This window comes from Hemiscyllium ocellatum, chromosome 23, assembly GCF_020745735.1.
Source record: "Hemiscyllium ocellatum isolate sHemOce1 chromosome 23, sHemOce1.pat.X.cur, whole genome shotgun sequence".
In the NCBI taxonomy this organism is placed as follows: domain Eukaryota; kingdom Metazoa; phylum Chordata; class Chondrichthyes; order Orectolobiformes; family Hemiscylliidae; genus Hemiscyllium; species Hemiscyllium ocellatum.
Window position 1 is genome coordinate 24,702,292 of NC_083423.1, and position 21,490 is coordinate 24,723,781.

The 21,490-nt window shown below is 38.5% G+C and overlaps 1 protein-coding gene across 2 annotated transcripts in view; it reads right to left on the minus strand.

Moving 5' to 3' along the window:
* The window catches only part of rint1 (RAD50 interactor 1), a 46,194-nt gene that overhangs the window by 23,730 nt on the left and 974 nt on the right, over positions 1-21,490 (minus strand). Inside the window, exons 2-8 of one of the 2 annotated variants that reach the window (XM_060843144.1) lie at positions 18,047-18,288; positions 12,066-12,239; positions 10,157-10,306; positions 7,165-7,321; positions 2,150-2,260; positions 1,100-1,325; positions 632-769 (exon numbers count right to left, since the gene is read on the minus strand). In XM_060843144.1, the coding sequence (XP_060699127.1) occupies positions 632-769; positions 1,100-1,325; positions 2,150-2,260; positions 7,165-7,321; positions 10,157-10,306; positions 12,066-12,239; positions 18,047-18,288 (1,198 nt within the window). The remainder of the gene's footprint in view (positions 1-631; positions 770-1,099; positions 1,326-2,149; positions 2,261-7,164; positions 7,322-10,156; positions 10,307-12,065; positions 12,240-18,046; positions 18,289-21,490) is intronic. The other variant, XM_060843145.1, reaches the window with a different exon arrangement.

Below are 21,490 nucleotides of genomic sequence, written 5' to 3' on the forward strand. Positions count from 1 at the left end.
CCAGTTATCAGCTGTGACATTGTAAGTTGGTGATAGCCTCAATATCTAGGATCCACAATCACCAATAATCTGCCATTTGATGTTGAACTCAACACGTACATCTCAAAAGCTGCAGCGATCATATCCAAGCTGCGATGGAATGTTGAACAAGGACATCCTGACTGTGAATACCCAAATGAGTCTCCTAAACATCTGTCATCCATGTGCTCCATTCTAGTGATGATTCCTGTGCAACAAAAACTAAGGAGGAAATGCTGAATGATTTACATGTTTGCTGTCTCTGACATATCCTCAGCATCTCCTGACAGGACAAGGTCACCAACTCAGAGTTCCAGCAGCCTGCCAATTCCATCAGCATATACTCATTGATAAGCTAAAAGAAATCAAATAAGAATTCAGAAGAAATGAATTTAGACAGAGTTGTGAAAACGTGCAGCTTATTAGCATAGGATTTTGGAAAATCAAGTAAATGAATTTAAGGGAAATAAACAAGAATACAAGGGGGAGAAAGGACAGAAGATTATGTTCACAATTACATGAAGAAGGATATCAGGTGGCTTGATAGTATGAACACAGGTTGGCATGGAGCAAATTGCCTGTTTACGTCCTATATAATCTAAGTCTGCTTTACCTGTAATAACTAGAAGAAGTGTCATGAATGTTTCAGCACAATCTGGAGCTTTCATCTCATCTACATCAACAATATCCTTATACTGAGATGTCCAAGCAGTCTCTGAAGACAAGACAGAGTCCATCTTTTCTAAAGCAACTGAAATACAAAACTGTAGATAATAATTCAGATCTTCATAAATCAGCATTGAATGTCTATTGCTTTGAATTAATTTTTAAAGAGCAGAAATATATTTGTATATAATTTGTTTCAGTATAATGCATTATTTTACATATATAAAATAGTGCTTATAAAATATTATCTATCCAATAGGATTTTAAAATCAATTTTATATATACCTTAGGCATGCAAAAACTACAAGATATTAGACTGTACTGATTCTGTACCCACAGAAAATAAGTTCCAGAAGAATTACTCATTAATATAACCGACATTCCTTAGATATCTAAAAGTTCTATCCGTGCTTACATTTTCTTTCCACTGTCAACCATTTCTGAAAGCAGGTCTCTTCTGAAAGGATATGCATACAGCTTGGGAGGTTGTTGGGATAACCATAGGCACTATGCAGCTCTTTCTCAAACAACAAGATTTCATCTACCACGTGGCAAAACAGGTTATCATCATAGAGGAGCTTGGGAATATCAGCAGACATCTTCTCCAAAACCAACATCACTAGACCCCGTGAGAACTCCAGCTAAACAACAAGGGCAAGTGGAAACATGTTACTGGAATAATTTTGACTAAACATTGCCAAGTTTCATCATAAGCTTTTTTGAGTAAGGTATGATCTGATAATATGTTCTGGCATTGCACGCCCTAATTTTTGGAAACAAACCATGACAAAATATACCTTTTTTGCAACTGTGCATAAAGCAATGCGTAAACAGTGAATGCATGCTACAAGGATAACACTAGTGTAAAATATTGCAGTTCAACTGTCCTATAAATTTTTAACTGCCAACTTCATCATCCTAACAGCTGTTTATTAGAAACCAGTCTTGTAATTATTCAGGCAAAGAAAAATGCTTTATAAGGCAGACTAAATGTACAGGTTCTATTTTGTGCAATTTCTGAAAAATGTTTCTAATCTTTTAGTTTGTAGAAGTTGCATTTCACATTTGACAAGGTCAGAGATAAGGGTAGAGGCAAAACGAAGGGAAGTAACAGCAACAATAAACAAGGATAAATACGGTTCTACAGATTTAAAATATCCCCACCTATCAGAAACAGGCTGGTAGAAAATCTCATTTGCTTTGACTGAAAGTAAGATATTTTAACTTTTCAACCCAACGACTCAGCTAGCTTTGATTTTGAAAAACTCACTCGGTTTTTCAGCTTCTCTTAACCAAACTGTGAAACATGCTGACAACATTACACAGCTAAAACAAGCAATTGTTTCTTCAAATATTTTAAAAATTTCATATTAAAATAATACTTGTAAAAAAATTTAAAGCATTATATTTTAGAAATTATTTCCAAAAAGCATAGTTTTCTTCATAAAATTGTGTGGAAACTGACCTTAGCGTCCAAAGATGAGCCTGTTTTATCCACAATGGGCTGAATTTTCTCTTCAAAAAATTTAATATGATTTCCAATCCACATAAGCACTTGTGTCAGATACCACTCTGGCTATAAAATAAAAAGTGTATGTTTGCTACTTATTCAAACAGGTTACTATTTAAAATAGCTCAGGTGCATACTGCAACTTAACCTGGATTTAAGAATTCATGGAGAAACGCAGCAGGACTGACAGCATCTAAGGAGACAGTTAATGCATCTAGTCCAATACTGCTCTTCTTCAGAACTCTTTCTCAATAAGGGGAGTTGGTTGGGAAAAGAAAAGAGCAGACTATAGTTTGTATTAGACCATGAAATGCAAACAGTTATGCAGCACGGACTATTTCCTGTTTCAGTAAATGGATGACAAGGAATATAACATAAGATTAACTTTAATCTGGGAAGATAAATAAAAAAGCTTTTCTTTTGACTGAAGTGTTTCCACAGTTCCATATATGAAATGACTGAGTCACATTGCAGGCTCTCTAAACACGATAAGCTAACAGGTCTTGTTTTTGGAATGTGAACCATAAAAACAATGGAGTAATGAGGTGGAAATGTGGTCTCAGGTTACTTCCCTAACCAAGAAGAAACAAAGTATGGCCTTGGCTTTTTCTTTGACTGCTAATCTTACATTTTCCTGATATTTTCAGAACTGAATATGTGATTTTGATTTAGACACAAAGGTGAACTGCTGCTGAGTTCATTATAGTTTATGGAAAAGATTTACAAAAAAATATAATTTGTTTGAAATCTATGTGAAGTCATCAGGGGCCTTGTCGCAGACACATGTACTAATAGGGAATTGCTAAAAGAAATTCTCAGGTGAATTACAGCTGAAAGCAAATGAAGCATAGAATTGCACAGGGAATGATTAATACATATTTCTGACATTAGCCAAAGTATCTTTACCACAAGGAACTGGTCAAAAACGAGTATTTCAAATAATTCATGATATAAAAAGGTTCTGATGATGAGTATGATGAAAATGAACATTATAAAAATATATTATTAGTTGCTGAAAGTTCAAGTCAGGCCATGGGTAACTTGGTGTCTGCTTCATTCATTTGTGCTTTACCAGTTAGTGGCTGCTCCTCAACAGTGTGTGGAGTGGATCAGTTAAACTGTCACCTGGAAAGCCTTAACAAGGCAGATAAGCAAAGTTAAAAGATGTAAAAACATTGCCTGCTTTAGGTTCAGGGATGATAGTACATTAAAGTCTTTAAAAATAAAAGCCCTCCCAAGCAAAATAGCAGAATACATCTTTTCATTAGCATCAATGAAATTTCAAGTGATACATCATTCAGTAAGGCTTTTGACAAGGTCTTACATGGCAGACTGATTAAGAAGCTAAGTCTCCCCCCTGGACTTTTGAATTGGCACAGAATAATTATGGAATGTATTCCCCTTGACTTCCTTACAAACATGGTGCACCAAAAGACCGAATTATTCCATAAAATATGGCAGCCCTTCTTGAATTACACAAATACAGATATTTCGGCCATCCTAACAAGGGCTTTTATTTAATTGAGATAGCGAACCTGGCTGGTCCGGGGCCCCTTGGGAGAAGAATCCTGCACGAATACAGGTTTTGTTATGATTTGATTTTAACACATTCCAAGCATGTATCTCACTACTCAATTTCTGTGCTATCCGTCGTTTTTTTTCCCCCCTGAATAATGTAAGAGATTTAATTATACACTCTGGTTAGTTGTAGGTTAGATTAGTAGTTAGTTGAGTTTTTTTTTCTCGGTATCTCTTTTTTTCTGTTTGATAGATTTTGGTTATTATTTATTTAAGATTTAATTGTATATCAATGTTTATACTTGGGGGTTTTTATTTGTAAACTTGTAAAAATATGTTAAATTTTTAATAAAAATATCTATTTAAAAAAAAGCTACGTCTGCATGAGATACAGAATAATTTAGCAAATTTGGTTAGTTGCAGAAATCAGTGGGTGATGGTTTTTGCGACTAGAACCATGCCCAGTAGTGTACCACAGGGTTCAGTGCTGGGTTCCTTGCTGTTTGCTGTGCACATAAATGATTTAGATATGAATGGAGGAGGTATGATCAGTCAGTTCACACGACATGAAAATTGTGCTATTGTGGTAATTAGTGAAAAGGAAAGCCTCAGACTACAAGACAATATAGACAAGCTGGACAGATAGGCTGAAAAGTGGCAAATGGAATTCAATCCTGAAAAGTGAGAGGTATGAGGTCCCAAGAAGAATAGAGGATCAGAGAGACCTCAGTAGGCATATACTTGAAGGCAGCAGGACAGATGGAACAGTGGGCAAAGAGGCCTACTTGATGGGCATCAATTTCACGAATGTTCACTTCCTCCATCAGACACACAGCAGAAGTAGTGAGTACTATTGACAAGATCTACTGGATAAATTCACCAAGTCTCTTAAGACAGCACTTTCAAAACACACAACCACTTCCAAACATAAAGACAAGGGCAGCAGATGCACGAGAACACAAACCACCTACAAAAATTCCTCTCCAAACACACCATTCTGACTGGAAAACTTATTGCAGTTCCTTTACTGTCACTGAGTCAAGATGCTGAAAATCCCTTCCAACCAGCGGTTGTTTCTACACCCCAAAGACTGTAGGGTTTCAAGAAGACTGCTCACTACCACCTGGTCAAGGGCATTTAGGATTGAGTAATTAATGCTAGCCAAGACACCAGACACCAAAGCCCACCTCTCCTAATTGAATATATAAAATACTTTCCATTTACATGCTACCTGTCATGAAGGGAGTCCAGTAGAAAATTAAAATTATTTAATGTTAGAAATAAAAATATTTATACATATTAAAATGTTCTTCAAACTCTCTGCAAGAAAGGAAATGTTTTTTACTTTTTCCATGACTTCCCAATGGCTCCTATTTATGCCTTCAGTTGCTGGAGATTCAGTTTTGTAGATAACAGTAAAAATAGAGAGGCCATCTTCACTTCCTCCTCTTCAACATCTACTAAGAAGTCATTAAATAATATTCAAATCAGACTTCTGCTTTCATATGCCTTTATTATATACTCTACAAGGCTACTTAAGGCAAGTTCACATAAAATTTAAATTATTTGCATTGTTAACTTGTTTTTCTTCCCCTATAAATATGACTATCAGGTGTTTTTTATTCATTCAAGGGATGTAGGTATCACTGGCTAGGCTAGAATTTATTGCCCATCCCTAATTGCCCAGAGAAGATTGTGGTGCGCTGCCTTATAGCACTACTGAAGGACTCGGAAATGTCGATACTCCTGTTCCTTGGATGCTGCCTGACCTGCTGCGCTTTTCCAGCAACACATTTTCAGCTCCCTATCTCTGAGCCAGGTTCAAGTCCCAACTTCCCAAGAAGTGTGCATTAACATCTCTGACCAGGTTATTTTGGAAATATGTAAGAATAACTGCAAGGCTATCACTGCTCACTATTATGGAGTAAATTGATCAGAAACCTTTGAGATCTGGGCAGGTGTATTTAAATGTGGGAAATCTGGACTCTGTCCAATCTGCCCTGCTTTGTCACAAATTTTGCTAAACCAGTGTCATTTCAAAAAGACTAAGAATTAAAATAAATAAGGGCTTGAAGTTACTGTCGCTACCAATATTTACCTAAATGTTAAGGTTTGTACATTTAGGGGTAAATGGATATTTCAAATTGCATGATAAGTTTGACTGTCAAACAATCTCTTGCAGAAATGAAGAATTTCATTCCTTTAGCATAAAATTTTGGATTTCTCTTATCTTTCCACATGATTCTTTTCCCTTCAATTTTGTTTTTTGTTCATTATTTTACTTCGAATTAAATTCCCTAACATTTTGTGATTAGACTGCTTGGTTCAGTTAGAATTCTGCAATCTAATCAATTGAACTGGCAGGTTTTGCCTTGCTCACACAATTCACAGGTATTGTGCAGGCAGTGCCGCACTGTAAAGGATCTCTAAACATCATTATCTGCCACTAAAGTGCTAAGAGTCTGTGAGGAGTTGCAAGTGCAATGAATGGCAAGTGCCATTTTTTTCACCACAGGCTACAAAATCTAAGCCTTTGAAGTAAAATCAGAAGGTTTTATTTCACACAACTACATCTGAATTAATACAGAAAGTAAAAATGCAGTAAAAGTTGGAACTGTTCCTGATTAAATCTTTGAATATTTCATCTGAAACCATCAAGTAAAATATATTGGATCCAGTAGCAGGATCTGGGTGTCCTTGTATATGAATCACAAAAGATTAGCATGCAGGAAAAGCAAACAATTAGGAAGACAACTGGAATGCTGGCTTTATTGCAAGGGATATGAAGTATAGAAGTATGGAAATCTTGTAAATCTCTATGACTCTATGTTACAACTATACAGGACTTTGATGAGATTGCATCTGGGGTACTACATAGAGTTTTAATCTCCTTACTTGAGGAGGAATATGCTTGCATTAAAAGCAGTTCAGAGAAGTTTCACTAGGTTAATTTCTGTGATGAAGGGGCTGTCTTTTAAGGAAGGTTTGAGCAGACTGAGTCTGCGTTCATGGGCAGTTAGAAGACTAAGATCTGATTGAAGCATAAGGTTCTTGATAGGGTGCATGTTGACAGGATTGTTTCCCCATAGGGGAATCTACAATAGTTTAAGGATAAAGAGTCTCCCTTTTAATGCCCTTCTCTCAGAGGGCATTAACTTTTGGAAATTTTCAACTTCTGACGGCAGTGAAGACTGGGTCATGGAAAAATTCAAGGCCAAGTTCAACAGATTTTTGATTGTCAACTGAGTCTAGGGTTATAAGGGAGAGCCGGGGAAATGTAGATATAACCAGAATCGGATCAGTCATGATCTTAGTGAACGCTGGAGTTGGCTCTTACGATCGGATCATAAATTTGGATTAGACTTTTCCAAGCGTAGTAAAGTTTGCTGTATCACACTAACAAATAAAGCTTTGCCGTAATCTGAAATACAAGTTTCAAAATAATGTCAAACCTTGTTTATCAAATTGGTTTGTCTGTTCCCAGAAAAGTGGTATTTAAATCTCTTCTGCAACGGTAGTAACATGAGCTGTATGGGAATTGCAATAGGTAAGGAAGGAGGAATTTCATACTTCTCTGGTAGTTGTTTTTGTTTAGTTACCAGCTCATCTCTGCATCAATAAGTTAAGGGTAAAATAAATCTATGTCTCAAAGAATAAGTACTGATCTCAATTTTATACGTGAGGCATCAAATGCTCCCCAAAGTTTATTAAATTCCAACAGGAAACAGTTACATCTAGCTTTAAACAAGATTTCTTCTTATGCAAAGATTTTATCGAACAATAATAACTGGCAATAAATTCAAGAGACAAATGAGAAGAGTTATTGGAGAAAAAAAGTTTAGATCTTGGAAACCATATGTTTCAAACTGAAAAATGCAGCCAAGAAACCAAAAGCCCTCAAGCAACAGACTGTCAAATGACAGGTTTATGGTCGGCAAGGAATTTGATGCACACCATGTTAAGTACTTATGACCAACAAAACCAACCTAACTTCTTTATCAAATATTTATCACCATCTCCTGGTCAAAACTAGTTACTACATTAGGAATGTGATACCCAGAGAAGGAACAAAGTAAAGTCATACAAACTACAGAGGAGCCCCAAATATCCGAATACTAATTATCCGAAAATTGGATTACTCAAAAGAGATCTCCAGGTCCTGATGGAAACATTACATCAAAGACTTGTTTCCAACAGTGATTGTGTCTTTTGTTTACAGTGATTAAACAGGCACCATCTCCAAATGAGTGACCTCCTGCCCTCTCTCTCTCCCCACACTTTCTCTAGAGTTCTACACAGGGGTGTACCCTAAACCCCACTTCCCCAGATAATCTCCCCAACATTGTCCTGTACAGGATTGTGTGTGTGTGTGTGCATGCACACTATTTGGAGACTTACCGCACAAAGGCAACTGCAGCAGTCTTGTTGTTGGTGTCCAGTCCAGCTGCCCCGAAGAGGGGGTGGGTGTCTACGGGGTTGAGGGCAGTGTTAGATGGTGTTGGGGGGGGTGTTGCATTGGAGTGTGGGGGTGGTGTTGGGGCGAGATGGGGTTGGTTGCGGGGGGCAGTGTTGGACAGGGGACGGGGGCGCGGTGTTGGAAGGTGGTTGGCTGGCAAGGGAAGGTTTCGGGGGTAGGGCAGTGATGGACGATGTTGGGGGCAGGAGGTGTGGCGCGGTGTTGGACAGTGTTGGGGGCGGGGGGCAGTGTTGGATGGGGTTGGGGCGGAGGGGGTGTTGTTGGATGGGTTGGGGGCAAGTAATGGGATGGGGGCAGTGTTGGGATTGGGGGGGGGGGGGGGGGGGGGGGGGTGCAGGGAGGCGGGACCTCGCTTGCTGTGTGCTGCTGCAGTCTCCTGAACGAGGAGCAGACTTTGGAGCCCCCTAGATTAACTGAATAATTGATTATCCGAACAAATTAGTGCCCGCCCATCACGTTCGGATAATCAAGGTTCCCCTGTAAATGGCCTGGATTTTCCATTGACCAGACAGCCATTATGCCAATATAGATAGAAGTTGTGCAGTGGGATCCTGTGGCATTCCATTGTAGCATGCTCCTCGAAGAGTTGCCTGGAAAATTTAATTTTCCACTAAGCAATTCCTCTGTGCCTGGAACCCTGCAAAAGTCTTCATTTAAATTGGAGATTTCAAATGGTTCAATTGAAAATAAGTAAAACAGTTACTTGGGAAATATCAGACTACTCCTGAATAACAAATAAACTAAGCCCTTACCCCTCACACATTCTAAACCTGACAAACTTCCCATTTTCTGGAATTTAATCCTACTTCAACCACTCCAACCTGGACCCATCACCCCTGCCCCAAAGAATTAACTCACCTACCCTCCCCTAACTGGACCTCGCCCCCCCCACCCCCCCCCCCCGTTTTCACATCGCAAACTTCGTTTTCTGCCCTTTCAAATCTACAGGACCTGAAACTTCCAAACCCAACACACACCCTCCTCGGCCTCTGCCAGACTCAAATCCCACCCCAATACACCCTTGTCACTGTGCACACTGACAGCTACTCACATGGACCCTACCCTTACCCCCTCATCTGATATCCTACACCTAAAACCCCACTTGTTCCCCAGGTGACACTCTACTTACTTCGCATCCTATGTGGCTTGTATAAAATGTCTTCCAGCACACTACTTATCTGACATTGTACCTTGTTAAATTAGCAGTCTACTCCAACTCACCTGGCATCCTACTCTGGTACCATCCCTTTCCTCATTCCTGATGAAGGGTTTATGCCCGAAACGTCGAATTTCCTGTACCTTGGATGCTGCCTGACCTGCTGCGCTTTTCCAGCAACACATTTTCAGCCACTATTGACTTGACACCCTATTCCCCTGCTCATCTGGCACACTTAAATAATGTACTTGAGGTTTGACAGCAGCTGTCAAAGTGGCTGATAGGATCTTTACATTTCAGAATTTGGAAGCTGGTTGCTGTGAAAAGGGAATGTGGTATACCTTTCTCTGATTGCTCTGTGCTGCAGAAGAACTCCCATAATGGAAGTACACCTCCACATTTCTGATCATATAACTCAATGACATAAAAACAAAGGACAGAGTACTGGAGACCTGAAATAAAATGCTGGAAAATCTCAGTAGGTCTGGCAGCACTGTGCAGAGAGAAAGAGTAAATGTTTCAAATCTAATGTGACTATTTTTCATAAGTTCTGAAGAGGAGTCATACTGGGCGTGAAATGTTATCTCTGTTGCTCTCTATACGGATGCTGCTAGACTTGCCACGTTTATTCAGCAAGTTCTACTTACAACTCTTGGTAACTGAGACTTGATATCCCTCAACCAAAAGAAGAAACTATAGAATTAAACCCAGATGTCTTTATGCTGACAAAGCACAATGGATTTTCTAGTCATTCTTATCTGAAGAAACTATGAGTACTATTACTTTATTGATGCCAAATGAAAAAGGATACGATGTCTGTAACTTCAGAAGCTGAATAAAAAGTGTTTCCAAGTTATTGTTGAATTCTGCCGAGTTTGCGGTTGATGCCAAGGCAGGAATCTGGGACTGTGGAGGCCCAATCAAAGGCCAATGCAGTTGCTTTAAGACTTCTTCAAAATCACTATAGAGAAAAATGTTTCATGATAATTTTTAGAAATCTGGCATACACACTTGTAAATCACTTATATAAACAGAACTTCCAAGGCTCTCAAGTTCAGAAGAGGGGACGATTATTTGATAGGCCTTCCACTTCTGATTGTTATCCAGCAATCATACATGGAAGGGTACATGTTACATCTAAACATGAACCAGTATAACAATTACTCCTTGCCCCATACTGCTGACTCTACAGTCAAACAGCCTTCCAAAACTTTGCGTCAATTAAAATAACTAGCTTCTTGTGATATCTGTGATACTAGTCTGAAGTAAGAATCAAGTCTTTAGGCAGGAAGAACATCAACAAGAAAGTAGAGAAACAAATAGTACTTTGTAGCTGTATAACATTCCAACTCACATATAATTTATTCATTTCCTTGCATTTTAATCAGGATTTTATTTGATCATATTATTTTCTTTTCACCTTCAAGTTGTTTTCTGTTCTTACATGCTCTTCAAAGTGTTTTATTATTCATAGTGCAGCACTTTCTCAGTCTCTCAAAGAATCAATTACTGTCCCATTTCTCATTCTTCCTCTCTATACTGGCATGCACAGACCCTCCAAATTTTTATCAAGTCACAACTATCCTTAATTGCTTTACATTACTGGTCCTTTTTTTTACATTTTTGATTTCTATTCTCTTCAATTTTAATATTCACAATTTCCTCATATAAAGGGACAATATCATTAGAAATGCTCTAAGTTGATTATTACCCAACAGCTGACAATGCACTTTCTGTTACTGTAGGAAGTCTGATTAAATTTGACCTGCTACAGAGTCACTGCAATCCTCCCTCATATTGAAGAAGTCAAGTTATAAACAAAAGGAAAATTATCTAAAACTATAAGAGATGCTTTGGAAGATGCCAGCCATAAAGTATAAGCAAAGGTAGTTGGTGAAAACAAAGTAGACATAATAAGACACAGCTTGTGGACCATAAGATGAGGAGGCTTGATGTATAAAAAAATTGGAGACTGAACTTACATTTAGAAAGCGCAATTTACAAATTTTGTCAAATGATCTGTTACAACCTATCATTTAAGTACTTTTTGAAGTTGAGCTATTTTAATTATTCATTGTTGTGATGTACAGAAATGCAATAGCAAAATTGCACACAAGTTTTCACATACAATGCTCATAACAATTGTTGAGCTATTAGCTGAGGGCTAAAAGCTGATCAAAATACCAAAGGGACTCTCCTGTCTTCTTCAAGTAGAGTAACTACATTCCAGATGGTGGACAAGGCCTAAGTTCAACGCCATATCCAAAAGATGGAGGAAAATTTTTCTACATTGAGGAAAGACTACTTTAATTTATATTCTATTTGGAAAATATTGTTTTTGGCACTTTTTAGATGCTTTCATATTTTTGCCTGGAGAGAAAAGTAGGCAAATGGCCTCCCTTGGTTCTCCCACTGGTCATTCATAATTAACAGTCCAGAAGATTACAATACAGACCAGGCATTGGGTCATTCTTTCATAGAATGAGGAATCTCCTGAAAAATCAAACATGATATGTGGGCAATAACAATTCCTTATTGTTGGAAGACAATTTTATACAAGTTAACATTATAAAGAGAAAAAGCCCAATGACTGCTTTCTACTCTGGAATTTCATTTTTGCCAACTTTTATTCTATTACACAAAAAGCTCTGACACTGATAACATTCAAACCTCTTCTTTCTGGCATCTGATACTGAGTATTTATTTTACAAAGTACTTACTTAGTTAGTCTGTCCTTGAGAATTTTGTGCCAGAATTTGACCGTGGATCTTATGAAGTTGAGCAGATGAGTACAAGATGACTCTTTAAGCTTTATATCTAATTCTGCCATGGAAACCAGGGTACTGGCAGCATCTGATACACTATTAGTCATGAGGTGCTGCTGAATGCAATTGCTAGGGAAAGAACACATTATAAAAATTGTATCAGTACACCTTAAACACAAGAAGTGGGGATAGACCTAAAGGATTTGGTGACCAGATCTACGTTGTCAGTAATGTTACAGTAAAGCTGAGATGGTGGCATCACCAGCAATAAGTGTGATTCCTTGCCAAGCTGGGGCCACTGTGTTTTGAAAAGAGCAGACCAAGTAGCTAAAAATACAAGCTAACTATTCAGATTATAGGGGTGATCCAACATCGATGACAGGAAAAATTTGTGGCTGTAAGAGCTGCTAATTTTTTGAGGTATTTTAGATGTTGGAGGTGATTTCCTCAAATTCCAGGAGCGGCAATTACTGTTTCATATGCTGTTGCATAGTTTTGGAAATCTAAGAAAAAAAAGTGCCAAAACAATGGCACTTTAAAAAAGAGAACAACAGACAAAGGCAGTGACCACATGGTCAGAGAAAGAAACTGACATTGCTCTCTGACATATCAGTGATTCTGCACAATTACTGCCTTTGCTGTTTGAGTTCAATAGGATTGGAGTGCATCTAGGAAAAATTAATAAACAGCAAAATTCACAGCGGACTTTGGAGGAACCTGTATGGGACAGCTTACAGCACAGGAGAAGGTACGTGCATAGTTTTTAAGTGTAACCTTGCTGTAAATAGTGAGCAGAATCGGTTCTTTTTGATTATATGTTTTATTGAGATTTATCTCTTGATTAAATTTTAAAATGATAAAACCTCGGTACTACGTTAGCCTGGAGGAGTGCTTTTTAACGCAATATGATGGTGCTATTTTCTGAGTCTGTAGATTGCTAAGGAGCAAAGATGGCTTTTAGTAGAATTACGTGCTCTTCCTGTCATATGTGGGAGATGAGGGAGAATTTTCATGTTACTGATGATTATGTATGCAGATGCCTGTTTAGTTGTGAATCCTATTAGATCTCATGGATCGATTGGAGCGGCAGTTGGAGGCAATAAGGAATTTACAAGAGCTAGGGGGTATGTTGGATGGCAGTTATAGGAAGGGAGAAAAATCACAGATACAGTCAGGTAGATGGGTTACCTCCAGGAAAGGTAGGAGAGGAAGACAGGTAGTGTCGGAGTCTCCTGCAGCTATCCCCATCTTAAACAAGTATGCTGTTTTGGAAAATATGGGGGGTGATTGATTCTCAGGAGAACATAGCACAATTAGCAAGCTTCTGGTACCGAGAATAGCTCTAATATAATGAAGGGTACGTCAGGTTCCAAGCAATCGATTGTGATAGGGGATTCTCTAGTCAGAGGCACAGACAGATGTTTCTGCGGCCAGCAGCAAGAAATCAGACTGGTGTGTTGCCTCCCTGATGCCAGGATCAAGGATATTTCAGAGAGGTTGCAGAATGCTCTCAAAGTGGAGAGAGACCAGCAGGAAGTTGTTGTACACATTAGAACTAACAGCATAGAAAGAGAAAAGGATGAGATTCTGAAGGAAGAATATGGAAAAGGAGGTTCTCAAGGGTAGAAATATCTGGATTACACCCAGTGCTACAAGCTAGTGTTCCAGGTTACAAATGCTATATGAAGGATAGAAAGGGGGGCAAGAGAGAAGAAGTGGCATTTTTGATGAGAGATAACATTACATCTGTACTTAGGGATGATATTCCTGGGAGTACATCCAGGAAGTTATTGGGGTGAAACAGAAATAAGAAAGGGATGATCACCTTATTAGGCTTGTATTATAGACCCCCAATAGTCTGCAGGAAATTGAGAAACAAATTTGCAAGGAGATCTCAGTTACCTATAAGAATAATAGGATTGTTTACGTTTGGGGATTTTAACTTTCCAAACATAGATTGGAGAGAAATATGTCAAGTGTGTACAAGAAATTTTTCTGATTCAGTATGTGGATGTACTAGTGAAAAAGGTGCAAAACTTGACCTGCTCTTGGGAAATAAGGCAGGGCAGGTGACTGAGGTGTCAGTAGGGTAGCACTTGGTGGCCAGCAACTATAATTCTATTAGTTTTAAAACCGTGATAGAAAAGGAGAGACTGGATCGAAGAGTTCTAAATTGGAGGAAGGCCAATTTCCATGACATTAGACAAGAACTTTGAAAAATTGATTGGGGGCGGATGTTCGCAGGTAAATGGATGGCTGGAAAATGGGAAGCTTTCAAAAATGAGACTACGAAAGTCCAAAGATAGTATATTCCTATTAGGGTGAAAAGCAAGGCTGGTAGGTGTAGGGAATGCTGGATGATTATACAAATTGTGGTTTTGGTAGAGAGTGTGGTGCTGGAAAAGCACAGCCGATCAGGCATTATCCGAGGAGCAGAAGAATCGACGTTTCGGGCAAAAGCCCTTCGTTAGAAATTAGGCCACAGTTCAGGTGAACTGGCCATGCTAAATTTCCTGTAGCGTTACGTGCATTAGTCAGGGATAGATATAGGGTAGGGGAATGAGACTGGGTGTGTTATTCTTTGGAGGGTTGGTGTGGGCTTGTTGGGCTGAAGGGCCTGTTTCCATACTGTAGGGAATCTAATCTAATCTAATTATTCCTGATGAAGGGCTTTTGCCCGAAACGTCGATTCTCCCGCTCCTCGGTTGCTGCCTGACCCGCTGCGCTTTTTCAGCACCACACCCTCGACTCTAATCTCCAACATCTGCAGTCCTCACTTTCTTCAAATTGAGGTTTTAGTCAAGAAAAAAGAAGGAAGCATATGTCAGATAAAGACAGCAGAGATTGAGTGAATCCTTAGAAGAGGACAAATATAGTTAAGAGGGAAATCAGGAGGGCAAAACAGGGACATGAGATAGCTTTGGTAAAGAGGGTTAAAGAGAATCTAAAGGGATTCTCTAAGTACATTAAGGACAAAAAGATAATTAGGGAGAGAATAGGGCCCCTCAAAGATCAACAAGTCAGCCTTTTTGCAGGAGATGGGTATTATGAGTACTAAATGAGTATTATGTATCAGGTTTACTGTGGAGGACATGGAAGATACAAAATGTGGGAAAATAGATGGTGACACCTTGAAAAATGTCCATATTACAGAGGTGGTGCTGGAGGTTTTAAAATGCATGATGGTGAATAAATACCCAGGACTGATCAGATGTACCACAGAACTCTGTGGGAAGCTAGGGAACTGATTGCTGGGCCCCTTGCTGAGATATTTGTATCACTGATAGTGACAGGTGAGGTGCCAGAAGATTGAAGGCTGGATAATGTGGTGCCACTATTTAAGAAAGATAGTAAGGAAAGGCCAGGGAACTACAGACCGGTGCACCTGTTGTCAATGGTGGGCAAGTTGTTGCAGGGAATCCTGATGGACAGGATTTACATGTATTTGGAAAGGCAAAGACTGATTAGGGATAGTCAACATGGCTTTGTGCTTGGGAAATCATGTCTCACTAACTTGACTGAGTTTTTTGAAAAAGTAACGAAGAGGGTTGATGAGGGTAAAGCGGTGGACGTGATCTATACAGACTTCAGTAAGGCGTTCGACAAGGTTCCTCATGCTAGACTGGTTAGCAAGTTTAGATCACATGGAATACAGGGAGAGCTAGTCATTTGGATACAGAACTGGCTCAAAGGTGGTGGAGGGTTGTTTTTCAGACTGCAGGCCTGTGACCAAGGGTGTGCCACAAGGATCAGTGCTAGGTCCACTGCTTTTTGTCATTTATATAAATGACTTGGATGTGAACTTAGGAGGTATGGTTAGTAAATTTGCAGATGACACCAAAATTGGAGGTGTAGTGCATAGCGAAGAAAGTTACCTCAGTGTACAATGGGATCTTGATCAAATGGAGTTTAATTTAGATAAATGCAATGTACTGCATTTTGGAAAGACAAATCAGAGCAGGACTTATACACTTAATGGTAACGTCCAGGGGAGTGTTGCTGCACAAGGAGACCTTGGAATGCAGGTTCATTGTTCCATGAAAGTGGAGTCCCAGATAGATAGGATAGTGAAGGAGGCATTTGATATGCTATCCTTTATTGGACAGAACATGGAGTATAGGAGTTGGGAGGTATGTGGTGGCTGTACAGGACATTGGTTAGGCCACTTTTGGAATACTGTGGAATTCTGGTCTTCCTCCTACCAGAACATATTGTGAAACTTGAAAGGTTTAGAAAAGATTGACAAGGATGTTGCCAAGGTTGGAAGTGTTGAGCTACAGGGAGAGGCTGAATAGGGTGGGGCTGTTTTCCCTGGAGTGTCAAAGGCTAAGAGGTGACTTTATACAGGTTTATAAAATCATGGTGGTCATGGATAGGGTAAATAGACGAGGTCTTTTCACTCGAGTGGGCCAGTCCAGAAGTAGAAGCCATAGGTTGATAAAAAATTTAAAAGGGACATAAGGAGCAATGTTATCACACAGAGGGTGGTGCGTGTATGGAATGAGCTGCCAGAGGAAGTGGTGGAGGCTGGTACAATTACATCATTTAAGAGGCATGTGGATGGGTATATGAATAGGAAGGGTTTAGACGGGTATGGGCCAAGTGCTAGCAAATGGGATTATATTAGGTTAGGATATTTGGTCGGCATGGACGAGTTGGACTGAAGGGTCTATTTCCATTCTGTACATCTCTATGACTGTATGTCAAATGGAGCCAACCCCTTGCCCAAATGACTTTCTCCCCCATACCAGCATTCCTTGCTGTGGCCTGCCAACCTGAGCTTGGTATGATCCCAGATTTATTTGGTGGTTCAGATCTGTGTTGAATGCCTTTCTCCTTGGTCTCTGGTGACACTGCTGTTACTGCAGAGCTGTGGATCTCTGACTGACCTGCAACTCTATGAGACAGCATGATCGCCTGAAGATGGGCAGAATTTCCATCTCATAACAATTAAAGGCTTGTTATCCAAAAAATTAAAACAAGGCCAAGCTGATTTATCCTTTGATATGGGAGCCCACCCTTACCACATAACCCAGCCTAGGTTTTGGACATGTATACTTTAATTACTCTGAAAGAATATCAAACCAAATAAATACCCATGCTAACAAAACATTTTCTGACAATTGCGTCATCTTGGATTCTTGATCATACCTGATATTATATGCTTTAAAAGACAACTTTATTTTGAAATTCAGACTGCAGCCAAATGAATCTGTTTGCTCAATTTGAACTTGTAATATGATCAGCACCAGCCAAGCTCCACTAATTTCTTAGAGTCTTGTCAATTCTGCCACATTGAAGGGTTGCAAAACAATGGGGATAAATAATAATCAAAAACTCATACTATAGTTTATCTTCTAAATGCTTCCACCTACTTTACATTATGCTAAATAATACACAAGTAAAAATGAGGAATAATATTAGGCCTAGAGATTTTTCTTCACTTTCAACTGAATAATATGCAATTTTGCAGCTACTGCAACCTGGTTGTTAGATAATTTTTAATTGTGAGATTTGAATACACTAAGATTTTATAAACTTAAAGTTTAATTTTACTGAGTTAATTACTCACAAGTACTAATAATGAAACAGACTCATGCAGGTCAACTTCTATGAACTGCAACTAGAAAATGAAAATATAACTTTGCAAACTGATCAAGCAAGGACAAAGTTTTAGATAATCTTCTGGAAAATGTCACTGGCACGTGAAACTGGATTAAGTTTTCTAGTTACTGATTTCTTAGTACCTAGAAATGATACTGACATAGCCAGTTTTTGTCAACCTGAAAGGATAGACAACTTCACAGTCTACTGGCAGAATCAGGTGACCAAAGGCCTGCACAAGTATAATTCTTGAAATTTCCTTTTAAGGTGGATATAACATTCTCACCCTGTGACTATAAATCAACCATAATTCCCAAAACTGGTATATTTACCTTAACTCTTCTATTTGTGAAATCCATTTCAAGTACCAAAGGTGTCGTTCAATTTCCTCAATCTGACCAATCAATACTTTCAGTTCTTCCATTAAAGGATGGGCTGTTAGTAGATGATTGCTAATTGATTTAGCTAAGGTTGAGTTTTTCTCAAGCAAGATATTGAGTAATCTTTTGGCGTTTTCAGCCTTCTTGTATGCATTTTCAATTTTTTTTGGTACTTCTGATGAGACAGTAAGAACCTATAGTAATTTTAAACAGAGGTTTAGAGGTAACAATGCAATAACAAACAAAATTTGTAACATTGTAGTTACTTCAAATGTGTGTGATCACCAATTATTTTAATTTCACATTAAAATCAGAGATGGAAATTTCTCAGACTCATAACACTCATGGACAAGTTCCAACAGAGGTATTTTTACAGTTTGAGACAAAACCAGAGACCATAAAAGAGATAACACCTTAAATACCTGTTATACCTGTCCTTTTTTTTAGGATATATTAATTGGTCATTCTCTTTCAAATCTTCAAAATTTGATATTTCAGACTCTTATCTGTTTTTCGCTCTTGGTTCACAACAACACAAAACAAATTCTGTCTAGGGAGGACTAGCACCCAAGAGCTCTACACTATTTAAGAAACAAAATTCAGGTAACAAACAGCTGCACAACATGGATTCCATTCCATCTGGTGAAAGGAACCCCAGAAGGGTGGTGAAAGTGGTGCACACGTGACTCCTGGTTCCCCATAAGGGTTCAAAAAGGTAAGAGCAGTCACTCCAGGATGTTCTTGTTTACCTGAATGGCAAATTTCAGAATATCACTGCCAACTTGTATCAAATATCTCTCAGTTAAAGATACTGAAGTGAGATTCAAAAGGAAGAAGTGTGCTTTCATTACAACTGTACAGCATATATGGAAACTTTGATTATATTTTAAAAAACAGAGTATTATGAAAAAATGGGAAATGTTGACAACCAAAGGGACTGGAAGATTTTTTTTAGTCAGCTTGCTGAGATATGTTATGACACACCTCTGGAGCAAGTGGAACTCAAATTCACACCTCTGGCCTAGAGGTAGGAATGCTACCACTGTGCCGCAACAGCACCAACTGGACTGGCATCATATCTATAATCCGATATACAGCAAGCAATTAAAAAGCAAACATGATGTTAAACTATATAAAAAAGGATTTGGAGTATAAAAATAAACAAGCCAATACATTTACATTGGGTCTCGGTGAGACTGCATCTCGAATGCAGTTTTGACCTTTTTGTCCAATAAAGGATATACTTGCTTAAAGTGCAACAATCGTTCTACAGACTGAATGAAAGTGAGGACTGCAGATGCTGGAGATCAGAGTGTGTTGCTGGAAAAGCACAAGCAGGTCAGGCAGCCGACTGAAGAGCTTATGCACGAAATGTTGACTCTCTTGCTCCTCGGATGCTGCCTGACCTGCTGTGCTTTTCCAGCATCACACTTTGACTATACAGACTGAATGTATGATGAGGGTAGATTGAATAGAGAGTGGGCCCATATTACCTAGAGCTTTGAAGAATGGGAAATGATCAAATTGTAACAGAAATTCCTTAATGGGCTTGACAAGATGATGTGAGGACATCATTTGTTAAGGAGATTGAAGGTTTAAGGTTCAATAAAGGAATATCCATTTATCCATTTATGATTGAGATGTAGAGAATGTTTCATTCAAAGTATTGTGATAGTGTTACCCCTCAAATGCTCTGTGTGCGTAAGTTGGCCACTTTAAGTTAACATGTGTGTGGCCGTGAAAAATAATTTTAAAGGGACATCACAATTAAATGAATATTCCCCACTCTCCAAAAGTAATCTGAGATACTTTGGTGTGAATGTTTGAGCCATGGATGCGCGATAGTTCATCATATTCACGTCAGAGATCAATTGTTCGATATTGAGAGAATCAAAGGACAGGGGGATAGGATAGGAAAACAAAGTTGAGGTACAAATTCTTGACAAGCCACATTCTCAGGGTAGGCTCAAAAAAGACAAATGGCACACTACTGTTTCCATTTCTTATGCTTATGGATTTAAATGTAAAATGTTTTATTTTTAACCACTGCATTGTACAAAACTTGAAACCACACAACAAATATTCCACTAACAATTATGCTGTCACCAATTAAAATACAGAATGTATCAAATTACAACTGAGTTTTATTAGCCTCTAAAAGGCATTAGGAACTTATTTAAGTAGCAATTCACTAATTTCAAACTCTGCCATATCAAGTTTAAAAAATCACGTTAAATAAATCTGATCTGTGGCTTCTCAGCAAGATTCATTTAGTATCAAAGGAGACAGTCTCCAATCTAGCTCAGCATTTTCAAACAGGATTTTGATATTTATCAAATCTGTAGTGATCAGGTTACCATACTTGCCAAATGGATACAAAATATATGCAAAATTAAATAAAGAGATGCAGGAGTCTTTAAAGCATCAGCAATGAAGACTGATATGCTCAGGATCAGACGAACAAGTTTCAAAAAGGGTTCTGAAATCCACAGGGCAAGACTGCTGCATATACTGTAAAATGGTAGTGACAGTCTGCTAAGTAAAGTTCTCTGTTTCTGATGGTATACTCCAATTTATTTAAACAACAATCAAGATCAAACTCCTTTATTAGAGGTGACACAAATAGCACATTCTGACATGGAGAAGAATGGACACGTCTCTGTATATTGACTTCTGCCCTCTAACTGCTTACACTCAATCTTCTGCCACTTCTAAACATAGTATCGAGATATTGAATAAACTTTTAGCTCATGATCACACCTTCTGTAATCTCTTCTGCTTACTTCAAGAAATCCATCAAAATATATTGTATATTACTGAACCACCCACCTACACAGAAAACTACACATTTCAACCCTCAAATGAAAGCCACATAGTGTTGTTTACTGATCAGGTTCAATTGTTTTGTGAAAATGATGATGGCCAGCTAAAACAAACCAAGTTCTTCAGTTATCATTTCACAATTTCAGTAGAACTGCTTTCGCAATGTGACTACTATTTTTCTAAAGACTTTTATAGGGTGCACAGATCGAAATGCAACAATCGCTTAGAACCAATTTGAGGAAAAAGGAACAGAAAAGACAACAAATGGCTGACTATTTCTTTCACTGATCAAGTGGTCCTTTAATTTATGTCACTCTAAACCTGACAATTCAACTATATTATAAGAAACATAATCACAGTCTGACCAATAAATGGTTTCTATCATACAGCAACCTGGTTTGATTCTTCCTGCTCAATTAAGGAATGATGACAAATATTGAGTAACACCGATACTGTACATATATCTACTGCTGCAACTTAAGTGATGTATGATATAGTCTTTAAAATGAACAGTAAAAATTCAATGCATTGAATAACACTAGTCAATCTGACATAAACCCCAGTCCGTGCTAA